The sequence below is a fragment of the Balaenoptera musculus genome, chromosome 1 (assembly GCF_009873245.2).
Source record: "Balaenoptera musculus isolate JJ_BM4_2016_0621 chromosome 1, mBalMus1.pri.v3, whole genome shotgun sequence".
NCBI classification, from domain to species: Eukaryota; Metazoa; Chordata; class Mammalia; order Artiodactyla; family Balaenopteridae; genus Balaenoptera; species Balaenoptera musculus.
This window is the reverse complement of record NC_045785.1, coordinates 34392241-34409429: the sequence shown is the minus strand read 5'-3', so window position 1 is coordinate 34409429 and position 17189 is coordinate 34392241. Positions and strand designations below refer to the sequence as shown.

The 17189-nt window shown below is 36.9% G+C and overlaps 1 protein-coding gene across 7 annotated transcripts in view; it reads left to right on the top strand.

The window, feature by feature from the left end:
• The window catches only part of FOXJ3 (forkhead box J3), a 127351-nt gene that overhangs the window by 107165 nt on the left and 2997 nt on the right, over nt 1-17189 (top strand). For all 7 annotated transcript variants that reach the window (XM_036850382.1, XM_036850417.1, XM_036850426.1 and 4 more), the window contains 5 exons: nt 1189-1363; nt 4141-4557; nt 5602-5703; nt 6091-6282; nt 16791-16898. In XM_036850382.1, coding sequence (XP_036706277.1) covers nt 1189-1363; nt 4141-4557; nt 5602-5703; nt 6091-6282; nt 16791-16898 — 994 coding nt within the window. The remainder of the gene's footprint in view (nt 1-1188; nt 1364-4140; nt 4558-5601; nt 5704-6090; nt 6283-16790; nt 16899-17189) is intronic.

The following is a 17189-nucleotide window of genomic DNA, read 5'->3' as shown; positions in this document are numbered from 1 at the left end:
TCATAGATACTCTAGCAGAAGAAATAAGGTACATTCAGAGAAACACAAATCATACCTCTCTTCCATAATACTAAATGCCCGAAGATGATGGAACACTTTATACAGAGTGTCAAGGGGATAGGTTTGGAATTATAAATATTATGCCCACCAAATTTTCATTCAGTTGTGAAGTCAAGAAAAAGACATTAATTCTTTGATACACAGAGTTTAGAAAGCATCCTACCCTTGTTTTCATGCACCCTTCCTGAAAAAAATTACGTATTTAGCTGATCAGGTGATGAATTAAAGTACTCAGTAATGATGAAGTCATGTGCCAGTGATGGAGCCATTCCCCTACACAAAACTCGTATTTTTCCATGTCATTGTAGACTCCTTGTAAGCATCATTTTGAAAGGCTGCATAAATTTATAGCCAGTGTTCATATCTTAATTTTTTCAAAACACTAAACCAAATGGTAGTTTGTTACTGCTTGATATGATCTTTAAGATATATTGCTGATCATGTTTTATTTTATTTCTAGTTGTGCTGTCTTCAGAGATAATTCTTATTTTTTAGGTGTTCATGGTGCTCTTTTTCCTTGCATAGCTTGAGGCCCTGATCCATTCTTTTTTTCTCAGAATCTCCTTTGTCTTTTACCCTTCATTTCTTATTTTCCTTAAGTTTCATTTAAAAAAGAAAAATTTACCTACATTGAAGAGTTAGGTGTGTTGAAGTTCCTTGATGCTTTGGGCAGTGTCATACAACCTGACTCACAGTATTTGAGTTTAAATACTTAAAGATTAATTGAATAAATGAATGAGAAATGTTAGTAGTTTCAGAGTATAGTGAGTTTGAGATGAAATTGCTTCTGTGGAAATCAAGATGAAGACTCCACAGAAACTGGAAGGGTTCCAGGCTTCGCTTATCACTTATTATGACCTTGGGAAGGTCCTTTAACTTTGAATTCTTCCCCCCTACTGTGAAATGTGGGGGTTGGATTAGATTTCTGAGATTCTTCAAGACCTAAGTTAACAATTTGTGGTCTGTCCTTTTATGTATACCCAACTTAACAGACGATAGGAAAGCCAAAGACAGGGAAGTTAATTCCTTTGGATTCTAGAAACTGTTCTGATATTTTCAGTTTTATATGTAACAAACCAATTTTCATATAGAGCTACTAAATTAGTAGATTTTTTCTTTTAATGTTAGGTGACAAATCATCCAGAACCAGTCTCTCAGTCATTAACTCCTCAACAACAGCCACAGTACAACCTTCCAGAACGAGACAAACAACTACTTTTCTCAGAATATAATTTTGAAGATCTCAGTGCCTCATTTCGGAGCCTTTATAAGTCAGTTTTTGAGCAGTCACTTAGTCAACAAGGTGAGTTTTTTAATACCTCTTTTGTAATTTTTTATTGAAATTTTTTAAAGAATTATTTTCACATCGCAGCTGTTATAGTTCCTTAATCTTAGAACATTACCATCATGATAAGGATTGAAGGTTCTTTGTGCCTTTACTATAGTCTGTATATATTTTTATCATAGCACAAGAATGGCAGATAAATCTATCTCCTCATGCATGCCTACTTTGTTTGATTACTAGTGGTGTCCTGGAGCATTGTGTTAAAGGATTCTGACACTGCATTTATGCCATGTGGGAAAGACTGCCATGATTAATTAGTGATGTCTAGCATATGAAGTGTTTGAGTGGTAAATGTTGCACCACAAGAATAGATGTGCCTTGCTTTTCTGTTCTGACTGCTGTTAGCAAAGAGATAACTTTTGGAATATGGTAGCACCAAATTTGCAGTTTCATGTACGGCACTTATAAGTGAACACATTAGTTAGTGGTCATTATTTTGTACAACGTACTTAAATCAGATTTAACACTAAAAGTGATACTGGTTGAGATGTACTGTTACATCTCAACCAAATGCTAGATTGTTGCTATTATGTATTACTGTCCTATTAGCTGCTGGTTTAATTTTAATCAGAGTCATTTAGTAGGATCAAGGTGTCTCATTGTTGTTCCACCATAGAACGAACACTAGTCAGAAATTGTTGGGAACTCAAACATTGAAGCATTGCTTTGTTTGGCAGATTGACTATTTATACCCCAACTCAGAGGGTTTACCTGTTCACGGCAGTAGACAAAAATCCCTGCCTTTAAAGAGTTTACATTTTAATATCATTGTCAGATATTATGAAAGTTAATGTTATATGTAAGTGTTATATATATTGATGAATATCAGTAGTTTGTTTAGGAAGTTGGTTTTCTGGTTAAAGTAAGAGTCATGTATTTTCTCAAATTTTATATTAAATTTTCTTTCTATAAAAGTACAAAAAAAAAAAAAACTAAGGCTTTGCTGATCATAGTAGAAAAATACTGGCTTTGAAATAACAATGGCGACAATTTCTGAAACCCATAATGCTATTTCATTACACTAATAAAAAAAAGAAAAGAAGATTGACAGGAATTCTGGGTTCTAGTCCAGGTTCTACCATAAAGTCAACTGAGTTAACTTCACCTCTTTAGACCTAAGCATTCCCATTGTACAGTGAAGAAGATTAGACTAGATCAGTGCTTTCCAAATTGTTCTCTTTGGAGCTGTTGGGTTTTCTGGAGGTTTCAGAGAGAAGGGTGCAGATGAAGAGGGAGACCTAACAGGTTTCTTTTCATGGCTTCCCAGAAAACAACTTTACATTTATTAGTTTTACATACTGGGCTTCTGAAAGATATTTTGTTTTGTTTTATTTTAAAAACAATTTGGGATTAAAAATGTTGGTAGAGATTATATCTGGGTGCCCTTTTAAAATGTTAGGACTTTATTGGAAACAGATAATGAAATAACTGCTTTCTTTCATCTTATTGTAGTAACCCTATAGATTCCATATAAATGACATTTTTCCCAGGGTTAAGGCAAGCACTTTTATTAACTCTTCTACCTATAAAACCTTAATTTATTATGTTTTGAGATTATCTTATAATGTACTCTGATATAATTATACTCCTAATAACAAGTATGAGAATACTTTTATTTTTGTTTAAAATTTTTGATTCTTTTATTGACTGACAGTATGGTATGGGACTTTATTTTCATTTCATTCAAGTAAAACTTTTTTGTGTTTGGTTCAGCAAAACATTATATGTTGTCTTCTGGGATATGAAAATAGTGTAGTTATATAGAACTACATGTTGCAATAAGGTTTGTTAAAGTGAGTGTCTACCTGCAAACCAAACATACATTATTTTTAACATTAAGCACTTCTGGCCTAATCATCATTATCATCATAGCGGCTAATATTTACTGAGCTAAGCCTGCAGCCTGCACTTGTACCATGGCATGTAATCCTCACAACAACTCTACGAAGCAGGTACTATTATCATACCCATTTATAATTGAGGTAATTGTGGCTTGGAGAGGTTAATAATTCTCCAGAGTTACCAAGTGTGTAAATTGTGGTGCAGAGATTTTAATTCCTCTTTTCTGGTGTTAAGAAATATGTAATCTTAACCCCTAAACTGTGTCTGTCTCAAGAATGTTCCATAAGAGTAATGAAAAAGAGCAGTGGAGATGGCTGTTTTGTTTTGCTTGGTCTTAAGGATTCTAGCCATCTTGGACTTAAAGTTTTTGGAGTAGTCAGAGAAAGAGATCAGAAATAACTGGACTTTATTTCTACCCTCCTCTTTTGTCAAAGGTCTTCAGACCTATAGAGAACCACCCTCAATGTGACCCAACACCTCTCCCACTTTTCCCTTAACATTTTACTCATCTTTCAAGACTCAACCCAGATACTGCCTTTTCAAGGAAGGCTTCTCTGTATTTCAGAGCCCCTTCCTAGGTAAAACGGGGAAGAAGCAGAGTTTCTGTATTCCCTCTGTATACTTTTGCCTTAGTACTTACAGTGTTGGACGTAATCTCCTCAAGTGTCTGTCTCTTCCACTGGACCACGAGCTACTTGAGGGCAGAGAATGATGTTTCTTCTTGGTAGCCCCAGAGCCCAGGGTATGGTGGATACTCTATCAGTACTTGTTAAACTGAACCAAAATCGCTTCCTGACAGCATATACCTTTGCTCTGTAAATAATTTTGCAAATGTTTGTCATAAGGTATAACTGAAATCTGACCATCAGTGTTCTTGCTTTGTCTGTTTTCAGGTTTGATGAACATCCCTTCTGAATCTTCCCAGCAGTCCCACACTTCTTGTTCCTATCAGCACTCTCCCGGCAGTACAGTGAGCTCTCACCCACACAGCAACCAAAGCAGCCTGACCAACAGTCATGGCAGTGGCCTCAACACCACGGGCAGTAATTCGGTTGCACAGGTCTCACTGTCCCACCCCCAGATGCACACACAGCCATCTCCACATCCGTCCCATCGACCGCATGGTTTACCACAGCATCCACAGCGTCCCCAGCACCCAGCACCACACCCGCAGCAACACAGCCAGCTCCAGTCCCCTCACCCCCAGCACCCCTCTCCACACCAGCACGTACAGCACCATCCGAACCATCAGCATCAGACGTTAACACATCAGGCACCCCCTCCCCCACAACAGGTATCCTGTAATTCTGGTAAGTTTTTGTCTTCTGACGTGTGTTTGGCTAACTGTGAATTTGGATCTGTTATCTGGGGCTTATATATATTTTCTACCAATACTGTTCTTATCCATCTTCTTTTGTGTTTCCTTGCCATAGTCCTAGAGTTGTAAGTCCTTCAGTCTATAGATTCACCTGGATATTGTCTTGATTACAGTTTATGTGGTAACATAGGCAAACTCAGCAACCCTTGCAGGTTTTGGTTTTAACTCTTTTGTTCTTCTGGAAAACAAGTGTTTTTGTGAGCGTTTGAAAGAAGAGTGGAATGCACAGTCTGTCTGCAGTCTATTGTGATTTAGTGTGGTATAGAAGAAAGAGTATAGATTTATGTCTGAAAGACCTGTAGTCGAATCTTCATTATGGCTCTTTATGACCTTTGGTGCATTAACTCTTTTGGTCTTATTATTTTGTTAGCTGTAGAACAACACTGATATACAGTGTTGTTATGAGGATCATATTGAGGTTACAAAGTATGAAATGCCTAGTCTAGTACCTTGCATTTACGTATTCAGTGAATGTTCCCACTTTTTCTTTCTTTGCATATTCCTGCCAAGTATTTCGTTTAGAATGATAGATTCATACCCTGATTTTAAAAGAAAAAAAAATGTCTGTTGCTCTTAAGATAGGTCTTGATGGTTTCTGGTGAGATGCTTAACTGACATTGCTCACAGACCAGGCAGTCTCTGCACTGCAGAACTCCAGAGGGTACCATAGACATAGACTACAAGGTGAATGGGGCCTCTTGGAATGGTGCAGAGTACAGCTGGCTTCAAGTCTTGGATTCATCATAGTGGCCTTGCTAAGTCATGCCTCCTCTCTAGGTTCAATTTCTTTTGTTTGTAAAATACAGGGAAATAATACCTTTCCTGCCTGTCTCACAGAGCAGATTGCCCCAGTGCATGATATAATGGGTTTGAATCCATTTGTAAAACTGGATTGGGATCGGCCAATATCAGGAGTAAGGCCAGCTCAAACTTTCGCTATCCAAGATCTATAATATTGCCAATATTATTTTTATAGGTGTTTCAAATGATTGGTATGCAACACTTGATATGCTAAAAGAAAGCTGTCGAATCGCCAGCAGTGTTAATTGGTCAGATGTAGACCTTTCACAGTTCCAAGGTGAGTATTGGTTCCTTCTCACTTATAACCAAATACACATATCATGTGTTTTTGAATAGATTTTAAGTCTCTTTTTAGTGGAAATAAGCATCTCCTTATATAGTGTTTCTTTTGCAGTTGGTAGTATGCTTAAAAAAAACACTTTGCAAAATTCGTAATTAAGCCTTTCAGCCAGTTGATGTAGCGGAGGTTCACAGACAAGAGTTCTGAAGGAAATCTGGCCACATTTAAAAGAATCAGACTTTGAATAATTTTTAAAATGTCATTCTTCATTGCATGGGCAGAAGATTACCAGTGGAAATTTTGAGGGCTGGAAAAAAGAAGTGCTCTTTTCTTTGCAGTGTTTGCAGAACCATGCTAACTGTATTTCTAATGCTTTCCTCATAGGTTTGATGGAGAGTATGAGACAGGCAGATCTCAAGAACTGGTCTTTAGATCAGGTTCAATTTGCTGATCTCTGTTCTTCTCTTAATCAGTTCTTTACACAAACTGGCCTTATCCACTCACAGAGTAATGTTCAGCAGAATGTCTGTCATGGTGCCATGCACCCAACAAAACCTTCCCAACACATTGGAACAGGTATGGATTTAATTATCTTCTTGATTTTCTCTTTTTCTCATTCATATGAAATTCAGTAACTGTCTGGGGCAACTTGATATGTCGTTAATGATAGCAGTGATGCATTTATATCTTTTTATTTCTAAGAAATGAATGAAATCAAGTAATTTTTTTAAGATATATCTTAGAAAAATTGAGATAAAAGAGACTATGTTTTTCTGTCATGATTTACATGATTATTTTATTGTTTATAATTGACTTTCCTTTGTGAACTTTAACCTTTCAAGTTACCAAACAAGAATTAAATGTCTTAAAGATATGTACATTTTAATTTTAATAAGAACATAGTTATGAGATGTTACCAATTTAAATTTGTATAGACTTGCAATGAAAATCAACACATCTTTATATATCTTCTAAGAATGTTAAAAAAAATTAAAGTTCAGAGTGTATATGAAGAGTATACATAACGGTAGTCTCATTTATGTTTTGCTCTGGACTCAAAATTTGTGCTTTGTATTTTTTCATCTCACTTTCTTCCTTTATTTTTTACCCTTGTAGCCATCTCGTTTACTCTGATTGCAGAGCCTACAATTTTCTCAAGTTTACATTCTGTGTTTAATATCCAAGTTCTTTCTCTCTTCATTTTAATTTCTTGATGCCTTTATCTCCACGTTGACTTCTTTTCTGTACATTGTCTTGTTTTTAGAGTTGATGCTAAAAAGCTCTCTTTTCTATCCTGAGTGGCTTCCTTCAGTCATTATCCTAAATTATTTCACATACTTGGTCTTTCTAAGTTCTCAAGATCCCTAGTCCTTTTTGTGAAATCTTCATTTGTGAAATCTTCTTTTGATACAAAAGAAATCTTCCATCTTTGCTTCTTCCACTTGAATAGCTTACCTAACTTGAAAGTCTCAGTGGTTGTGTGATTTTGGTGACTTATTCATTTCATAAATCATATTCGTAGAAGAGCCTCATTCAATGCCTGGCATATATAGGAGGTACTTAGTATTAACTGAATTTATTGAATGCCCTCTATGTGCCAGATACTAAGCCACTAAACTCTTTTTTTTAATAACTCTTAAGCTTCTCTCTCTCTCTCTCCTTTTGTCACTTCTTTTTTGGTTCCTGTTAAAATAAATTTCAAAAAATTTATTTTTATTGTGGTAAAATACACATAACATAAAATTCACTGTCCCAATCATCCTTAAGTGTGCAGTTCAGTGGTATTTAAATACATTCATAATGTCATAATGTTGTGCAACTATCAACACCATCCATCTCCATAACTCTTTTCATTTTTGTAAAGCAGATACTCTGTACTTATTCAACAAGACCTCTCCACCCATTTCATCCCTTCCCCAGCCCGTGGCAACCAACATTCTACTTTTTGTGTCTTGAGTTTTAACTATTCTAAGTACCTCATATAAGTGGAATCATACAGTGTTTGTCTCTTTGTGGCTGTCACTTAGCATAATGTCTTCAAGGTTCATCCATATTGTAGCATATGTTAGAATTTTCTTCATTTTTAAGGCTGAATGTATGTATAAGGCTATTTTTAAGGCTATTGTATATATAATATATACCACATTTTGCTTAACCATTCATCTGTTAATGAACACTTGGGTTGCTGCCATGTTTCAGCTATTGTGAATAATGTTGCTGTGAGCATGAGTGTACAGATCTTTTCAAGACCCTGCTTTCAGTTATTTTGGGTATATACTCAGAAGTGGAATTGCTAGATCTTATGGCAATTCTATGTTTCATTTTTTGAGGAACCATCATACTGTTTTTTGCAGCAGCTGTACCATTTTACATTTCTACTAACAGTCATAAGGGTTCCATTTTCTCTGTATCCTCACCAACATTTGTTATTTTCTTTTCTTATTTTTGAATAGTAGCTATTCCAGTGGAATCTCATTGTAGTTTTGATTTGCATTCACTGATGGTTAATGATGTTGAGCATCTTTTCATCTTCTTATTGGCAGTTTTTATATCTTCTTTGAGAAATGTCCTTTGCCCATTTCTTGATTGGGTTTTTGTTGCTGCTGAGTTTTAGGAATTCTCTATATTTCTGGGTATTAACTCCTTACCAGATATATGATTTGTAAATATTTTCTCCCATTCTTTTGTTTTCTTTTTTACTGTGTTGTTAGTGTCTTTTTTTTTTCTTCTTTTATTGTGTATGCCTTTGGTATAGTATCCAAGAAATCATTATGGAATTCAATGTCATGAAGCTCTTGCCCTCTGTTTTCTTCTGAGAGTTTTAAAGTTTTAGGTCTTACATGTAAGTCTGACCCATTTTGAGTGAATTTTTGTATATGGTGTTATATAAGGGTCCAATTTCTTTTGTGTGTGGATATCCAATTTTCCTATTACCATTTCTTGAAAGACTGTCTTTTCCCCATTGAATGGTGTTGACACCTTGTCAAAAATCATTTTGACTATATATGTGTGTATTGCTGGGTTCTCTATTCTGTTCCATTGGTCTTATGCCAGTACACTGTCTGACTGTAGTAGCTTTGTAGTAAGTTTTGAAATCAGTAAGTGTGAGTCTTCCAGCTTTGCTGTTCTTTTTCAGGATAGTTTTGGCTATTCACAGTCCCATGAGCTTCCATATGAATTTTAGGATGGGATTTTCTATTTCTGCCAAAAAAAGTCATTGAGATTTTTGATATGGATTACATTGAATCTGTAGATTGCTTTGACATCTTAACGATATTGTCTTGCAGTCCATGAACATGAGATGCATTTCTATTTATTTACGTCTTCTTTAATTCCTTCAGCAATGTTTTTTAGTTTTCATTGTACAAGTTTTTCATCTCTGTAATTAATGTATTCCTCAGTAGTTTATTCTTTTTGATCTCATTGAAAAATGGAATTGTTTTTGTAATTTCCTTTTCAGATTGTTCATTGTTTGTATATAGAAACGTGACTGAATTTTGCATGTTGACTTTGTATCCTACTACTTTGCTGAATTCATTTATTCTAACAGTTTTTCTGTGTGTAGTCTTTAGGGATTTTTATGTATGAGATTATATCTGTGAACAGAGATAAATTTACTTCTCCCTTTTTAGTTTGGATGCATTTTATTTCTGTTTCTTGCCTAATTGCTCTGCCTAGAACTTCCAGTACTGTGTTGAATAGAAGTGGTGAAAATGGACATCTTTGCTTTGTTCCTGATCTTAGAGGAAAAGCTTTCAGTCTTTCACCACTGAATATGATGTTCACTATGGGATTTTTCATACGTGGCTTTTGTTATGTTGAAGTAGTTTCCTTCTACTCCTAATTTGTTGAGTGTTTTTATCATGAAAGGTGTTGACTTTTGTCAAATACTTTTTCTGTGTCAGTTGAGATGATCATGTGGGTTTTTGCCCCCTTCATTCTATTAATGTGGTATATTACACTGGTCAGTTTTCATATGTTGAACTGTTCTTGTATTCCAGGAATAAATCTCACTTGGTCATGCATGGTGTGCATAATCCTTCTATTATGTTATTGAATTCATTTTGCTATTGTCTTGAGAATTTTTGCATCAAGGTTCATAAGGGATATTGGTCTGTAGTTTTAGTTCTTCTTTAAGTGTTTGGTAGAATTCACCTGTGAAGCCATCAGATCCAGAGATTTTCTTTGTACAGGAAATTTTTGATTAAGTATTCAGTCTTCTTACTCATTATAGGTCTATTCAGATTTTGTCTTTCTTCATGATTCAGTCTGTGTTGATATTGTGTTTCTAGGAATTTGTCTGTTTCATCTAAGTTGTCCAGTTTGTTGGTTTACAGTTGTTCAAAGAACTCTCTTATCCTTTTTATTTCCGTAGAATCAATAGTAATGTCACCACTTTCAATTCTCATTTTAGTAATTTGAGTCGTTTTTTTCTTAGTCCATTTAGTTAAAGGTTTGTCAACTTTGTTGATTTTTTTTCAAAGAACCAACTTTTGGTGTTAAAGATTTTTCTCTAATGTTTTTCTGTTCTCTATTTCGTTTATCTCTGCTCTAATCTTCATTATTTCTTCCTTTCTGTTAGCTTTGGGTTTTGTTTCTTCTTCTTTTGTAAGTCTGTTTTTTAATGTAAGTCTTTATAGCTATAAATTTCCCCCTTAACACTGCTTTTGCTGTTTCCTGTAAGCTTTGGTATGTTGTATTTTTGTTTTCCTTCATCTCTAAGTATGTTCTTATTCCCCTTGTAATTTCTGCTTTAATCCATTGGTTAAGTGTGTGTTGTTTAATTTCCACAAATCTGATAATTTCCATTTTTACTTCTGTTTTTTTTTTTTAATTTATTTATTTATTTTATTTATGGCTGTGTTGGGTCTTCGGTTCTCTGCGAGGGCTTTCCCTAGTTGTGGCAAGCGGGGGCCAGTCTTCATCGCGGTGCGCGGGCCTCTCACCATCGCGGCCTCTCTTGTTGCGGAGCACAGGCTCCAGACGCGCAGGCTCAGTAGTTGTGGCTCACGGGCCCAGTTGGTCCGTGGCATGTGGGATCTTCCCAGACCAGGGCTCGAACCCCTGTCCCCTGCATTGGCAGGCAGACTCTCAACCACTGCGCCACCAGGGAAGCCCTTTACTTCTGTTTTTGATTTCTATCTTCATCCTGCTGTGGTCAGAGAAGATACTTTGTATGGTACCTATCATTTAAAATCTATTGAGACTTGATTTGTAGCCTAACATATGGTCTGTTCTGGAAAATGTCCCATGTGCATTTGAGAAGAATGTGTATGCTGTTGTTGTTGGGTAGAATGTTCTATATATGCCTGTTAGATCAGGTTGATGTATTGTGTTAAATCCTCTGTTTGCTTATCTTCTGTCTGGTTATTCTATCCATTATTGAGATAATGGGTCTTTAAGTCTCCAACTGTAATTGTAGAGCTGTTTATTTCTCCTTTCAGTTCTGTCAGTTTTTGCTTCGTATGTTTTGCAGTATGTTATTAGGTGCATAAATGTTTGTAATTGTTCTGTCTTCTTGCTGTATTGCACCTTTTGTTGATATATAATGTCCTTCTTTACAAGAAGTAAGACTTCACAAGACATCTCTTGTAACATTTTTTGATTTAAAGTCTATTTCGTCTCATATTAGTACAACAATCCCTGTTCTCCTTTGGTTACTATTTGCATGGAATATCTTTTTTCATCCTTTCACTTTCAATCTGTTTGTGTCTTTGGATCTCACGTGAGTCTTCTATAGTCAGCATATGGTTGGATCATGTGTTCTTATCCATTCTGCCAATTCTGTCTTTTGATTGGAGGGTTTAATCCATTTATATTTAAAAGAATTACTGGTAAGGAGTGACTTCTGTATTTTGCTATTTCTTTGCTATGCCTTGTAGCTTTTTTGTCCCTTATTTCCTGCATTACTGTCTTCTTTTGTGTTTAGTTGATTTTTTGTAGTGAAATGTTTAAATTCCTTTCTCCTTTCTTCTTGTGTATATTCTGTAGCTCTTTGTGGTTACCTTGGGGATTGCATTTAACATCCTAAAGTTACAACACTCTAATTTGAATTTATACCAATGTAACTTCTATAACATACAAAAACTCTGCTCCTTTTCGGCTCCACCTCCACCTCTTTTGGTTGTTGATGTCTCAAAATTACATTTTTCTACATTGTGTGGCCCAAAACATAGACTAATAATTATTTCAAATTCATTAATCTCTTAAATCATGTAGAAAACAATATGTGAAGTTACAAGCCAAAGTTACAATAATATGAGCTTTTATACTAATAGTTTTTAGAAAACATTTTAGCCTCTTAAATCATGTATAGAACAAAAAGTGGAGTTAAAAATCATTGTTATGATAATGCTATCTCTATAATTGCCCATGTATTTACCTTCATTGAGATCTTTACTTTTTTCATACGGCTTTGTGTTACTGTGTAGTGTCCTTTCATTTCTTTCTGCAGGACTCTCTTGAGCATTATCTTCCAGTGCAGGTCTAACAGTAACAAACTCTCTTAGCTTTTATTTATCTGGGAATGTTTTAATTTCTCTCTCACTCTTGAAAGGACACTTTTACCAGGTATAGGATTCTTTGTTGACACTTTACTTTTAGCACTTTGAATAGATTGGCCCACTACCTCTGGCCTGTAAAATTTCTGATGAGAAGTCTGCTTATAATCTTATTGAGGATCCCTTATATGTGACAAGTCACTTCTCTCTTGCTGCTTTCAGGATTCTCTCTATATCTTTGAAAATGTGATTATAATGTGTCTTGGTGTGGGTTCCATTGACTCATCTTACCTGGAGTTCGCTGAGCTTCTTGGATGTTTATATTCCTGTCTTTCATCAAATTTGGGAAGTTTTCAGCTCTCATTTGTTCAGATATTCTTTCGGCCCCCTCTTCTCTCTCTTCTCCTAGGACTCCCACAATGCATAATTGGTCTGCTTGATAGTGTCTCATAGGTCCCTTAGGCGCTGTTTGCTTTTCTTCAGTCTTTTTTCTTTCTGTTAATCAGCCTGGATAATTTCCATTGTCCTATCATATCTTCACATTTGCTGATTCTTTCTTCTGCCTGCTCTTCTTTGAGTCCCTTAAGTGAATTTTTAATTTCAGTTATTGTAATTTTCAGTTCCAGAATTTCTTTTTGGTTTCTTTTTATGTTTTCTGTCTCTTTGTTGATATTTCATTGTGTTCATGCATTGCTTTCTTAATTTTCTCCACATCTTCCTTTAGTCTTTGAACATCTGTAAAGTTGTTTTAAAATCTTTGTGTAGTAGATCTGCCTTTAGGATTTTTTTCAAGGACAGTTTCTGTGGATTTGTTTTTGCTTTGAATGGGCCATACTTTCCTGTTTATTTTTATGCCTTGTGATTTTTTTGTTGTTGTTGTTGAAAACCATATACACTTGAATCTGTTAATGTGATACCTGTGGAAATCAGATTCTTCCTCTTCCCAAGGGTTTGCAGGATTTTGTTACTGGTTTTGTTTTTTTGATTGTTGCAGGCTATCCTTGTGCTGAGGATCAACTTAAGGTTTAAACTTAAGATCTTTTCAGGTTTTCTCTGAGCCTGTGCTTTTTCTTTTGGCATGGGTGGTCACTTTCTAACTTTCCCTGGATATGCAGTTGTTTTTCAGTATCCTAGTCTTTAATGTCTGGCTCCCAGAGGGGAAAAAAGAAAAGAAAGAGGGGAAAGGGGACAGCAGCCCTTTAAATCTCCTGGAAATCAGTTCAGCCAGAGGAGAGGAGCTTGCAGTGTTGGGGGGAGATGCAGCAATAATGGCCACCCTCCTTTTTGTCTGCACCTCTGTAATCAGAAGCAACAATCAGTGCTCAGAGCACAGACCCCCAGTATTTGGTGGACAGTACCCTTTTTCCTACACTGGCTCCTGTAGGGTTTGTATAAGCTGTTCCAGCTGCTTGCCATGGGGGTAGGAGTGAGGGGATAGGTAGCTATATCTGTGCTAAGAGCTGAAATTCACCAAAATTAACTGCAATTTGCCAACCAAGCCTTCTTCTGCAAGTTGTGAACCTTCTATAGAGAGTCCAGAGTTGCAAACTAGTTATGTTAGATTTTACCCATGCAATTTTATCTAGATTCTTGTTCCACCATCTTCCCAGAATTCTCCCTATCTTCATGTTTAAGTATCAAGATCTTTATGATTTGGCATGTATTTTTACTTATTTGTCTTCTTCCATTCCATGTTTTTAATCTATTCTTCTACGTGGACAGCTTATCTTTGGTCCTCTGATAGGTTCTAAGCCTGTAATTTGTCCCTTTCAGGATACATCACTTACTTTTCTAGCTTGCTTGAAGTCCTAGACCAGATGTGCCATACTTTGTCCATTGTCTCTTGGTTCTCCTCTCTTCCTTTCTTTCCCTGTTCAACCAAAATTGTCCCTTCTAAGTGCTGCCACATTCTCTTTTCCAAATCACCTTAAACCATTTCAGTCAACCTTAAAAGTACTAAGTGAATTTGAGTAGTTTATATGTACATCAATATGCATGTGTGTTTGGGGGTGAGCCCCTGTGTTGCTCAGATTGTTGCCTTCAGATCAGGGAATTCTAGGAAAGACAGGTAGAAGAAGATGTGGGTCAGTCTTAAGAGAAGGCCATTTCAGAAGGCCATTGTACATGCTAGCCAGTAGCTGTCCTTTCTGCAATTTCAAAGCTGTATGGTGAAACAAGACTTTCTTCAATTTTGTGGCCTAAATTTCTAAGAAAGATCCAAAAGTACCTTTTGATTTTGGAACTGGGTACTCTTGGTCATGGAAAAAGCACTTTCCATCTGCTGCTGTCCTCTGTCAGAGTGGCCAGACATCTCTTCTAGATTCTCTCTAGGCTGAGATCCTGGGTTATTTCCCTAAAGCCCTTTGTTAGTAGACTTCTGTGGTCATCTCTACTTGATCCTTGACCTTGATTATTTGGTTCTGGTTTTTATGATTCTCGATTTTTTCTGCCATCTTTCCCTTTTATTGCCAGCACTTCCTTTCCCTCTAGGGTCCCCCCAGCTCCTTCTTGATTCTCAGTGCTACTCCATTCATAGCCTGGCAGATGCAGAAGACCTATAGTTTTCCCTCAGTGTTTATTTGTCTCCCAGTTTCCTTCCCCTTTAGTCTTTTCCTTCTGAGTCAAAAGAACTTTAACGAGCCCTGGCCTGCCAAGCCATGTTGACCTTTGTCAACACTTTGTGTGATCAGCTCTGGTGTTAAGTATCTATCACCTCATGCCTGCTGATGTCTATTGACAAACATTCAGGGTTTTTGTTTTTGGTTTTGTTTTTTAATTAAAATTTTTAAAAAAATTTTTGGCTGCATTGGATCTTTGTTGCTGCACACTGGCTTTTTCTAGTTGCAGTGAGTGGGGGCTACTCTTCGTTGCAGTGCGTGGGCTGCTCATTTTGGTGGCTTCTCTCGTTGCGGAGCACAGGCTCCGGGCGCATGGGCTTCAGTAGTTTTGGCACGTGGGCTCAGTAGCTGTGGCTCGCGGTCTAATCCATTAGGTGAGGAAATGAGACGAGAGAAAATGAGAAAGAACCAGGAACAGAACCCAAGAGTTCTGACTTCCAGCCACTGCCTCCCAAGATAACATGCCTTTTTATAGTAAAGTTTAAAATCAGAAGTGATCTCTCTGACCAATTTACCATACTGAAGATTTAGGAAGAAAAGAAGAGAAAAGTTATACTAATAAAATTATACTAAGTTACAGCTCTAGTATATTTTTGCAGGAGAAAAAATGTGATCAGCCTTCATATTCGTGGCTGATGTACCTTTTAAAGGCTGCATCCGGCTAGAGGGGCTGCCCTCCTCTGAGTAATATGGTCATTCACTTACCAATGACTTCCCAGCCTCCATCCTGCAAAACCTTAGCTCTCTTTCTACTTATCCTTAACAACTCAAGTCATAAGACAAAACCTAATTTTTATTGGAGATTAATCTGTTTTTATATATTTTTTTTTCATTTCTCTTTTTTTGGCTTAGTAATTCTTACCTTAAAGGAGGAGACAGTCTGACTTTCCAGTGGCAGGTGGAAACTTGTGAGCAGCCAAATACAGTGTGCCCTACCATGAATATAAAACGAAGATTTTTCTTCCCTTTCTAATTTCTTCTGGGAAAATGATTGCTGTTTTCTAGTTTGATTACAGCATTCCTAGAATGCAATTATAGTTTGTGTGAAACATTAGAATACCTTAGGGAAATAGCCTTTCCAGAATTCTGGATGTTTCATATAATATAAACCAGTGTTATGGTGGTTCTTCCCCAGGAGTTGTTGTGGAAGGTTGCATGATTTTTCCTCCCCTCCCTTTCTAGTTTGCATTAGGATGCAATGCAGTTGACGTTCTGGAGTTACTGTACTTGATGGCTGCTGTCAGTGAAAGCATATTAACTTAAGAACCTTCTGAAATGCTGTTTAAATGAGATCTATGTTTCCCATCTACACATCTTCTAAATAAGATGTTTTTAATCACCTTTGATATAGCTCTTTTACTTTATGCAAATCTTTCCTGTCACTTTGTGCCTCCAGTCACTTTGTTAATCAGCTAGGGCACACTTAGGTCTGCTTTAAGGATGAGAAAATCAGGGCAATAGAGACAACCATTACTGGAAAGAGCCCATGAGTTAGGAGAACTGAATTCTAGCCCTAGGCCCTGTCAAACTGATGTGTCTTTGGGCAATTCTTCTCAGCCTTCTGAGCCTCTGTTGCCTCATCCATAAAATGGGGGTAATCCCTGTCTTGCCTTCACTGTGGGTCTAGGGGGAGACTCAGATGAAGTAATGGGATATGAAAATGCTCTTGAACTATAATGAGGTATGTAACAACAACAGACATAACTTACCTACGAGCTTCCAGAGAGTTAGAGGCAGTGCCAGAATTAGTACCGGTGTACTCACACCCAGCCTGGCACCATGTTTGAAAATCCAGCACCACCTTTGGCAGAGTTTTAGCATCTAAAAGGAGTGATTTTTCCTTCCCTTTTCTTCCTCACTTTACTGGCTTAATTTAGTTTTAGGTAACAATTCTATTAAGATTTTTATGTTTGATTTGCTTTACTTATGGTACTATGTTTTCCTTCTGTCTTCTCGATCTGATTAGGAAATTTGTACATAGACTCCAGGCAAAATCTCGCTCCTTCAGTGATGCCTCCCCCTGGTTATCCTCACATCCCGCAGGCACTCAGCACTCCAGGAACAACAATTGCAGGTAGTTTGGGGTGTGGTGTGTTGGGGTTGGTACTCGGAGTTTAATATTGAAAAAGGCTTTAGCTGTCCCGACAGGGAAGGAGGCTGCCTCAGGAGGGGGTGAACTCCCTGTTTCAGAGGGGTGGGGTGTAGAATACCTGTAAGATGAGGATCATAAGAGCCACCTTGTAGAGGCTTCTGGGTGGGTAAGTGAGAGCATATGCACTGAGTTCCTGGCGCACATAGGAAGTGTTCAGTAGATGTGTGTTTCTTTCTTCCTTTATCCTCTCCCAAGTCACTGCTGACATTGCCT